The following is an 11368-nucleotide window of genomic DNA, read 5'->3' as shown; positions in this document are numbered from 1 at the left end:
GACATGCCTAGGCCGCCCAGAACACATGGCAACGCCACGATCACGCGGTGACCACGCGACGGGCATGCGAGTTTACGCGCTCTAGAGTTGGGGCCCTCGGCCACCATCCAAACCTCGACGTATCGCCACCAAACCATGTATTTATGATAAATAGGTACTTATGTAACTAGAAATGATTTTTGGAAAAAATAAAGAGCAAACTATGAGGCAGCTGCAGTTCAAATTTGACCCGCTTCCTACTGAATCTGCAGGAATTTGTCTTTTTCACCAGAGGTGGATCAAAACTTTTGACACCCAAACATTTTGTCAATTGTGCATTAAATATGGCCTAATATTTTAGAAAATTGATTTGGTCCAATTTGGCAACAAATATATGATGGGTCCTTCACAAAAAAACTCATTTCAGACACTTGGAAAATGGAAAATGAATTTTCCGTGCAAAGAAAATGAAAACTCCCTTAGGCAACATTGTTTGGAATTCCAAGATGCACCCTTGTGCAGAATATGAGATCATTTGAACAAACTATGCCATGACTGCGGCCATAAAATTGATCATTTGACTTGAAAGCCATGAATCTTCACACATGATTGCTCGTTTCTGAGAACACTTTTTTAAAAGAATTGACGTATTACAAGTTTATTTTTTTCTGGTAACTTGGTCACATATAATGACACAATGCGGAGGTTTTCCAATTTTTTATTTTTTTGAATTTTTTATGCCGGTTTCAAAATGCGGTCAAAACGGCGGGCTTGACCATTCCTAGCTAGTGGTTGAATCTTGGAAAACTTTTGATGTTTCTCTGATTAAATAGATACTTATGTACCTATAAATGATTTTGAAAAAAAATAAAGACCAATATATGATGCATATGCAGTTCAAATTTGACCCGCTTCCTACTAAATCGGCGGGAATTTGTCTTTTTCACCAGAGGTGGATCAAAACTTTAGACACCCAACCATTTTGTCAATTGGGCATTAAATATGGCCTAGTATTTTATAAAATTAATTTGGTCCAATTTTGCAACAAATATATGATAGGTCCTTCACAAAAAAAACTCATTTCGGGCACTCAAAAATTGGAAAATGAATTTTCCGTGCAAAGAAAATGAAAACTCCCTTAGGCAACATTGTTTGGAATTCCAAGATGCACCGTTGTGCATGATATGAGATCATTTGAACAAACTATGCCATGAATGCAGCCATAAGATTGATCATTTGACTTGAAAGCCATGAATCTTCACACATGATAGCTCGTTTCTGAGAACACTTTTTTAAAAGAATTGTCGTATTACAAGTTTTTTTCCTGTTAACTTGGTCACATATAATGACACAATGCGGAGGTTTTCATTTTTTTTGAATTTTTTACGTCTCTTTCAAAATGCGGTCAAAACGACGAGCATGACAGGTCCTAGCTAGTGGTTGAATCTTGGAAAACTTTTGATGTTTCTCTGATTAAATAGATACTTATGTAACTAGAAATGATTTTTGGAAAAAATAAATAGCAAACTATGAGGCTGCTGCAGTTCAAATTTGACTCGCTTCCTACTGAATCGGCAGGAATTTGTCTTTTTCACCAGAGGTGGATCAAAACTTTTGACACCCAAAAATTTTGTCAATTGTGCATTAAATATGGCCTAGTATTTTAGAAAATTGATTTGGTCCAATTTTGCAACAAATATATGGTAGGTCCTTCATAAAAACAAACTCATTTCCGACACTTGGAAAATGGAAAATGAATTTTCTGTGCAAAGAAAATGAAAACTCACTTATGCAACATTGTTTGGAATTCCAAGATGCACCCTTGTGCACAGTATGAGATTATTTGAACAAACTATGCCATGACTGCGGCCATAAGATTGATCATTTGACTTGAAAGCCATGAATCTTCACACATGATAGCTCGTTTCTGAGAACACTTTTTTTAAAAGAATTGCCGTATTAAAAGTTTATTATTTTTTTGGTAACTTGGTCACATATAATGACACAATGCGGAGGTTTTCCATTTTTTTTAAATTTTTACGTCTGTTTCAAAATGCAGTCAAAATGACGGGCATGACCGGTCCTAGCTAGTGGTTGAATCTTGAAAAACTTTTGATATTTCTCTGATTAAATAGATACTTATGTACCTATAAATGATTTTTGGAAAAAATAAAGAGCAAACTATGAGGCAGCTGCTGTTCAAATTTGACCCGCTTCCAGCTGAATCGACAGAAATTTGTCTTTTTCACGAAAGGTGGATCAAAACTTTTGACACCCAACCATTTGGTCAATTATGCATTAAATATGGCCTAGTATTTTATAAAACTGATCTGGTCCAATTTTACAACAAATATATGGTTGGTCCTTCACAAAAAGACTCATTTCGGTCACTCGACAAATGGAAAATCGATTTTTCGTGCAAAGAATTCATCGATATTGTTTATCAATCCAAGATTTGAACTTGTGCAAAGTAGGAGATCATTGTTTTGAATTTTTCATGTGAAAACATAGAAGAAAAACAAAAAAAAACACAATTATATGTGCTCTATTCTAATTGGTGGAATTTGTAGTCACACGGATCGATGACATGATGCCCATCCATCCCTCCATCCATCTCTCCTTCCCACATCCATCCATCCATCCATCTACAGAAAAAAGAAAAGAAAAAGACGTACCCACGTCCGCAACTCAAACCCTAGCTCAGATCCCCCATCGCACCCCTACTCCCTCGTCCCCATCTCCTCGCCGCCGCCGCCACCGACTCCTAGTAGCCAACCTACGGCGCCAGATGCCGCCCGATTCCTCCACCCTCCGATGGCGCCCGATGCCCTCTCCTCCGCTTCATCCTCCCCTTGGACTAGATCCGGCGCGCACGTCCCACACATCAACCATGCCCTCCCACCCACACATCGCCGCCGCCACCCACCGTCCCTTCTGACCTCGTCGCCTCCACCCAAGCCCCGTCTGACCTCGTCGCCGGCCGCCGCTCCCGCTCCCCCTCACCCCCACACACCCACACACCAGGGCTGCGATCTAGACCTCTGTCTGCATGAGGGGACGGATGCTTCTCTTCCTCGTCCCACCTCAGGCGCCAAATCGAGCCGGACTCGCGTCGTCATCAAGAGCCGACCTCGACGGAGATGAGAGGAACCCTTCTTCCTCCGTCTTCCTTCGACCTCGACCTCGGCATGTCGACCTCGGTACGGATCCGTCGAGCTCTCCTCTCCCCCTTCTTCTTCGTCCTGCCTTCCTCCCGATCGTGCCTGCGTCGTCGAGTTTGCTCTCGTCGTGCGAGATCTGCCTGCGCGCCGGCGGTGCTCGTGCACGATTAGATAGGCTCAGTGCGCTGCCGTTCTTACACGGGTTCGATTCGGCGCTACAGAGCTTGTAGCATGCTTCGAGGCAAGGGGTAGGGGAGCGGTGGCGCCGTGCCCGCCCGCTGCTTCGAAATCAAGGAGGAGGAGGAGCAGAGGGGTGCGACTCTAGTACGGCGTCGCCGCCCGTGCGGCGGGTGGGGGACTGCGACCGCATGGCCTGGAGCGCTAGCGTGCATGGCTGCCAGGGTAGCCATGGGTAACAGCGCTGCGGCAGTTGTCTCGTTTCGCCTACTCGGGTGTTTTCGGTTGTTTGTTTGTTTAATTCTGTTCAGTATACAGACTAGTATATCTTACTGGCTAGTAGTAGTAGTAGTCTAATAAAGGATGCATTGATGCTTTATTTTATTCATAACTCCCTCATTCCAGCTTTTGTGATCTGGCGCTCTAGCCCCGAAACTTAAAATAGTACCAGTGTCTATCGATGGGCTGCATCCAATATTTTTCAGTGTGTTATCATCCACCAAAAAAATGCTCTGCGGAATGCATGGGCAAGAGATCAGTCTTATTTGAACTGCCATTGTCATCACTAGCCAAGGCATGGTAGGAAGTTTTGTCTGTTGGATGTCGTATGGATTTTTTTCCTACTAGAGCGCTCTATTTCAGTGCAGTATGCACCGTTGACAGTGATGCAAGAAGAGGGGAGAGGAATTTTTGAGTCACTGGGGAGTCCATTCTGTCTTGCTGCTGTATGCCTGTATATATGTAGAGATGACTGGATTTTGGTAGGTGTTTTGTCGCCTTCTTGGCTGTTTATTGCTAGTACAAAACTGATCTTCAGATTGAAGAAGTGGCTACTCATTTACTAAGTTGGATACTGATGTCTGCACCAAATGGGAGAAGTGTGGTTGCTGTAGTAATTATGTTACCACTCTTGCTCTTGCTGGCTTTGTCTCCAACCACCTGGTGCCACATGCACAACTGGAACTAAGTGTAGTTCCTATGGCCTCCACTACACAAGGATTTGTACTGCACTGCTGCTGAAACATGATGCTGCGATTGCTAATTTTTTTTGTCTTAATGCCCATCTGTTGTTATTTGCTTGGGGTGTTCTTCATTAAAATACAAACGGTGGCCGTTCTGAAATTGAAGCTATTGAAGAATGATGATAAAATACTTTTTTAAACAGTGGGTTGAGGCTTAGTGTAATTGATGTACTAGTGCACTGCTTGGCGTAAAATTATAGCAGTACACATAGATATGCAATGAAATGCTTCTAGTATCTTACACATGTATATTTGACATGAATGTGTACTGCTTGGCTTAAAGTTGCAGCAACCATATTTTCTGAATAACTATAGTTGCTTTCTAAAGCTGTAATTTATTGGCGATGTTACTTTATTATTTGTTCTCTTTAACTGTTTTTGCAGGTCCATGACATCTCGCTGAACCACTACTGGATGTGGCGTCGACGAAGCACTACACCTGGCTTGCTTGCCGGCGCGCGTGTGCATGCTTCGATGCGCGGCGCTTCGTCTAGCTGGACGGACCGCGGCAATCGCTGGAGCCAGAGCCGGAGTAGGAGACAAGATGTTGCTGCTGCGGCTGTGTCCTCGGAGGCAGCAGCTGCCCCTCGCCGACCTCACCAACCTTCGGCGTCCGCCGTGAGCTCCGCGCAGAACGCCTTCTACATCGTCCGGGAGGAGATCCAGGGCTCGGCAATCCCCCCATCCCCGTCCGCCCTCCCGCCCTCCCTTGTGCCCCTTTCTCTTCCTCTAGTTGCGAATTTTGGTATGCTGCCACTGTTTATTTGGCTGCGCTGTGGCGTACTGTCAGCTGAAAACTGCTTCTGTATTTTCTACTCCAGTACTGTATGGAGTAGTATATAAGGACGTCTTACTGTAAAATGGCTGAGGCAGTGCCAGCTTGGTAGTTAGTACTAGCTGAGAAAATTCATGGTGCTAGCTGGGAGCAAAACATTTATAGGCTTAGTTGTATTGGTTGTGTTGTTGTATGGGAGTTTGCGAGGGATGTTCTATAGAGCTCTGCAACTGCTATTCTTTGTCTGTAATCTATGTACTCTTATAGTTGAGAAAGTCGAGTAGTTACAGTATGTGTGCTGCTACGTCCCTTGTAGTTTTAGAAACACCTAAATTTTTCTGTCCTATTCTGTTAATCCTGAAGACAAAACTAATATGTTGCTTAACTGTACCGTAGCTTCAGAAACATATTGCATTATCAAACTGCATGTATTTGTGTTCTTCTGGTCCTGAGGATAAAGATCATCTTTATTTCAGAGATCGGTAAGCTGCAGACTACGCTCCATCGCTGGGAGCAAGTTTCTTCAAACAGCGGAGAATATGTTCATCTGACAATATCATTGCTGGGAGCAAGTTTCTTCAAACTTGATTACTTTGTCATCAGGCTGGCTGATTGCATCCAGCTCAAAGTGTTCCACATTTCTAGCTTAAGGGTTCCAATTGCACATGATGGCCCCCAACTCCTTATGGCAAGCAGTTTCTCCAGCTGACAACAAGGTAAGGAAACATCCGGCTCATAGAATTATATTGGTGCAACATACTTGTTTTCCTTGAAAGTTTTCCTGATTATTATTCTTTTTATGTGCAATTTATCTTACACAACGTATTCATGTAAATACTGTCAAGCGTGTTAATGTCTTCTTAGATCTAAATGTTATGATAAAAAAATCTGAACTTAAGCACGCTGAAACTGGGTTACTTGCCTTGAGTACTTGTATTCTCAGTACCATGCTACTTATTTTGCCCTGAGGTTTCTAGTCTGCTATTTCTTGCTTTCCTTTATCTTCATACTTATTATGATGGTAATTTGACTTGCAGTGCTCACGTAGGTTAATTATTAAGCATACCTGAACATATTCATGTGGTGGATGGCTTCTAGTTCTAAATGGTATCCTCCACGAATTGAACTTATTTGAAGAAGACACTACATATTCATTCATCTGTTGTAACACCAAGTTTGGTCTATTAACATGGCGTTGATTTTGTGTTGTAGATTCGGAAGCTGGGAATTTGGGGAATGCGAAGTTCAAGAGACCTGGAGTATCTAGACTATGATTGTCATTGTATATGTGTTATATGATGATGTAACACAATGATTCCGCTATTGTATCTTTGTTGTATGATGTATCAAACTAATTCTGGCTGTTATGTGAAGTACCGTGTGTGTTCTCTATCTGTTCCCATTTGAATGTTGGTGATTTATTTACTAGAAAATTGAAATTTAAAGAAAATGACCTTGACAATTGGGACCCACTTACTAGAAGAACTTGACAATTGGGACCCATCTGAATAGTACCCATCTTTAAAAAAAAGAAATACTTGAACTGCTCAGCCAAAATGGCCATGACCCAAAAATAAAAAGGCTGCGACGTTGGGCTTTGCCTATGAAGCTAACAAAAATTGATAGAAAAATACACTAAATTGGCTTAACTAATGGGCTCGGACCATATAAACACCCAATTGGACTAGGTTGATTCTAATTTTTGACCTTTTCAATTGGTCATAATTTTGCCACGTCAAATTGCCACGTCGGATCCGACGTGGCCTGGGCAGACAGCCAGTGACCAAAACAGAAGGTCATGGGTTCAACGACCTACTGTTTTGGTCGTAAACGTCTACGACCTTCTCACAGAAAAGGTCGTTAATTTCAGTTTATGACCGCCAGCTTTTGACCTTCTGTTTTTGGTCACAAAAAGGTCGCAAATGAAAAACAATGACCTTTCAGTGACCAATAGTCAAGGTCACAAGTCGACATATTTCTTGTAGTGTTATTACATACATCAGGTCAACCCACAACGACAACGAGGATACATTATAAATACTAAAGTTTTCATCACACAACAAATAACAAGCAATGAAATGAACTTCAACTCAACCAATCCTCGGTATTGGAAACGCTTGCTTTGAACCACAAGTGATTCTCTGGGAAGGGCCATCTATTGTGAATCTCGAGACCAACGCAGGACTGATCATCCAGGCAGAAGCGGACTACTATATCAGTACCAGGGTAGGGAACTACCAAAATATCCAAGGTATAGATACAATTGCTTCTCATAAATGGTACTAGTAATGTTGTGTCAACAACAGTTGGATCGCCTTTCACAATCATTGGATAGTTTTGTCCAAGGAAGAGCGAGTTTTCTCCAAGACTATCAATACTGTACCAGGGAGAAGGTGTTGACGCTAGCACACTAGTATCCATCCCGAATACCATGCAACGGGTGTTGGAATAGGTCCGGAGAGTGCAACCATGGGAGACAACACCTACTTCCTTAGTAGTAACATCAGCAGTGGGTTGTATACAGACAAGAAGGGGTGATCCATTGGAATAAGTTGCCAGGCGCCACTGAGTATATGGGCTCTGCTCGTCTTCATGCTCGTGATCATCACCATCGTCATCTCCCCCTTGGTTATAATTTTTTTCAAGTATAGGTGGTGGAATGTTCACAGGACCTTGGAAACACAAGAAGAAGGTTAATTAGTAAAAGGGAAACTTGCTAACCTGCATGCATGTGGATGAAACAATTATAATTATGGTGGAAGATAAACGTACCGAAACTACGAGGATGCCATGCAAAAACAGTGCCATGAGTGGTGGAAGCAAACACAAGACCCTCGTATTGAATTGGATCACAGTACACATCCGTGTATAGAAACTGATTTTTGAGCAATATTCATCGAGTCGAACCACGAAGGATGGCAACAAGATTGTCGAAGATAGCAACAACTTCATAGTTCTTGTAATTCCAAGAGCGGTTGGGAACTCGACAAATTGCTATCTTCCATAGAAGACAGTCACCATAATCATATTTGAACGTGCGTAGAATACCGGTGTGCTCAACCTCTGGGCAGTCTGTTGTGATTTTTCGAAGTGGAGCCCGGTGACGAGTGTACACATTCACAAGTTCCCACTCGCAGTTGTACCCAATATAAACAACCCAATCTCCATTTGCGCCTGCCCAAGCCTTGCCCTCAAGCGATGGCATCTTAACATCATACGAATCATTATCAAGCGGCATCAACTTGCACAAGGCGAGGCCTCCGTCGTCCCCGCGCCTGTCAGCAGGGTCACGGCGAAGAAGATAGGGGAGATCAAACCGCTCCTGGACCGTTGGGTTCCTTGTAATGATGTTATTAGTTGAGTCGAGAATGGTCTTGAACGAACCTGCCATGCTAGCCGAGGTGATGACGTCGCACCGATCAATAAGTTCCTCCACCATGTCATCTTTCAGATCGGGGCAAGAATAACGGGGTCGTTTTCGGCCTATTCCCTCCATGGAGAAGACGATCGAACAATGGCAGAAGGAAGGGTGAAGGCAAATGGAGGAGGGAGGAAGAGTGTGTGACAGCAGTTCCAAATCGAGAGGGAAAGGCAAAGAGTCGGTGGACGGTTGCCAGTTTGCCACAGTACACGAAGAGGCGCCCCGGCCTACACGTCCGATCGGAAATACTAGTAGAAAAGGACTTGCCGTTGTCTCATTTACATGTTGGAACGGGACCACATGTCAACGAAATATGGTGTGTAATTTCTCGTGCAAAATACGATCTGGCCGCGTTGGCCCGATGTGCCGCATTAGTTATCGACCTTTATTTTTTTAACATACAATCTGAATGGACAGCTCTTGTGGTCATCACACGTGAGCAGATATATAGCTGGGCTAGGTGGGCAGGCGGTTGAGCAGGCGGCAACAATCTGAGTGCTAAAAGAGTTGATCCAATGCTTGGTTTTGTTTGGATTTTCCAACTATGACCATTGGATAGAGTGAATCAATGGCTTACGTTCAAAGTTATTCTCATACTATAGAATTTTTGATTCAGTTACTGTGCTGCTACCGTCCAATATTCATGTGTGGTTGTTTCTAGAGTAAAAAAAGGAGGTACTAGTACTTACTGTGGGAAAGGTGAAGTGATGGTTGATTCGCCCGAGCAACTTATTACTGTGGGAATATGGGAGTACCAGTAGATTCAAAGAACAGAGAAATGATGGTTGCTTCGTCCAAGCAGCTTACTGTGGCGAAGGTGGGGCTCTATGATTTGACTGCTCACTAGTTATTACTACTGCGGCACAACGACCGGGGTGAATCTTTCCCTCAGTTGTGTTGTGCACTTAATATTGCTACATGGCAGGTGGAGCCGGATGAAGGATGTGCAACATGTCGGCGAAATGAAGTTGAATTGTTTCTGGCATTGCTATCAATCCTTCAGGATTTGTATATATGTACGCATAATTTTAATGAAATTGTACTGTGATGCTATGAAGGTTTCAACTTTGGTTCCCGCAGGAAAAAAAGGTTTCAACTTAGAATTCATGTGTCTTGCCTCAAGATTATCTCGTTACAAAATTCCATCAAAAACAAATGAAACTACCATGGCTGCTAATGCATCTCAATGGTTCGCAGATCAGCGCCAATATTCACATCACAACTGAAGACAAAGTTGTGAGAAGGTGTACAAATAAAGAAAAATATATAATTGATCGATATTGTTCGTAGGCATGGCTCCATTTCCTTGGCACAGTGTTCATTGCTTGGCAGCTAGTTTCACCCAGAGGTGTATGGAGGACACCACAATCCGATCATTTTGTGCAGCTCCAATAAAATAGAGTGGACCATCCCTGTTTGCAAAGATATCCAGTCAGTGTGATTACAATAATAGTGGAACTAGATGATTAAACATAACACACACAAATAGAAGCCGATCATCTCTACGGTCTCTCTTTAGGACTAACTTCTTGTTGTAGAAGATTAGGCACGAAGTTGGATGAGGAGGATAGCAAAACCAATCTCCCTTTCTGCAATCCCACAGAAATGTAAAAATGTTGCCTGTGTGACATTTTGGTGGAACTGCACAAAACACTCTTAAGAAAAAAGTGATTTGTGCAGTTCACCAAAAGGTCGCAATAGCAACGAGGTGAAAATGGATAGCCCTGTTTGCAAAAGGAGGTAGAAAGGAAACAATTACTGCCCAATAACACGAGTTGAAGACAAATATGCCAACAAAAAAGAAGCATATTCCATGTAATAAGGGAAAGATAGCACATGGTGGTTTATCAAAAATAGTTTGAGGACGAGATTGCAAGATGGAAAGTACGCCGGCCAAGATGCGATTTAAGCAAATAACTAAAGAAGATCCACATGCAGCAACGTGGGAAGATGGGCAGTGGAGCAAGGCCGGAGGAAGCTGTACCTGAGGGTCGTCGGGATGTGACTAGGAGGGCGCCGGCGGCCGGGATCTGCCCTTACTGCGGCAGCGAGCAAGTGGCAAAGGCCCTACCGCGCCGGAGCTTGGTCAGAGAGAACGGCAGGTACCGCAGATCGAGAGGTGCTGCCTCAATGCCGTCGAACGGAGAGACAATGCACACCCTCCATTTCCGCCGGCAGACGGGATGCGGCCGGATCACTGACCAACACTGAGAGAGAGGCCACCGCCGCCTCTTGTGAGATGGTGTGACGAGAGACAACCCCATTTTCCATTTTCCCCATGGCAATCGTTTTATATTCTGTACGTGCCATTGATGAATATATAACTTTATTTAATACTAACGCGTCAAGTCGAACTTTGTTCCGTCTAGGCGTGGTACTCGACCTCCTTCGAGTAAACAACCACTACACGCGTCAAATTATCACGTGGGCTACCTTTTCATACAGAAACAAACTCCACCGGGTACCCGTGCGGGTGTGGCCGGGAACGACACATGAGTACGTGCGTCCTGCGTGCACCTCTTCTTTAGGTGCACGTACGTATGTGGGTGGGTGTGAGAGAGATGGTTTGTGCGAAACATAGGCAATGTGTTGATGACATCTCAAATAGAAAAACGTAACATATGCAATGTGTGTGAAAAGGAGTCATGGACGTGAGATATCGATAGAATTGAAAACAAGGATGATGTGTGTGGCTGCGCGATCGATAAGGAGTGCCATCAAATTTGTGTTTGCCCACGTCAAAGATACAGGACGGCTGGCCTAATGGAATTTGAGAGGGCAGAGGTGCAGTTTTTCTCCGTGGCATGGATACCTACCTACAACGTTCGACTAT

General features: G+C 43.5%; 1 protein-coding gene across 1 annotated transcript; it reads left to right on the top strand.

The window, feature by feature from the left end:
* Positions 1 to 2659: 2659 nt before the first annotated feature.
* LOC119326644 lies at positions 2660 to 5406 on the top strand. The gene is made up of 2 exons (XM_037600263.1): positions 2660 to 3179; positions 4724 to 5406. Exons 1-2 carry the CDS (start codon positions 3120 to 3122, stop codon positions 5180 to 5182), a joined length of 519 nt encoding a protein of 172 aa, XP_037456160.1. The 5' UTR covers positions 2660 to 3119; the 3' UTR covers positions 5183 to 5406.
* Positions 5407 to 11368: the final 5962 nt, after the last annotated feature.

The sequence above is a fragment of the Triticum dicoccoides genome, chromosome 6B (genome assembly GCF_002162155.2).
Source record: "Triticum dicoccoides isolate Atlit2015 ecotype Zavitan chromosome 6B, WEW_v2.0, whole genome shotgun sequence".
Classification (NCBI taxonomy): domain Eukaryota; kingdom Viridiplantae; phylum Streptophyta; class Magnoliopsida; order Poales; family Poaceae; genus Triticum; species Triticum dicoccoides.
This window is presented reverse-complemented; position numbering and strand designations above follow the sequence as displayed.

What these genes read in the sequence shown, in the direction of transcription:
- LOC119326644 (XM_037600263.1), top strand. Translation starts at nt 3,120, where the DNA reads ATGAGAGGAACCCTTCTTCCTCCGTCTTCCTTCGACCTCGACCTCGGC. An exon ending in ACCTCGGCATGTCGACCTCG is followed by an intron (nt 3,180 to 4,723) that starts GTACGGATCCGT and finishes CTGTTTTTGCAG; the next exon opens with GTCCATGACATCTCGCTGAA.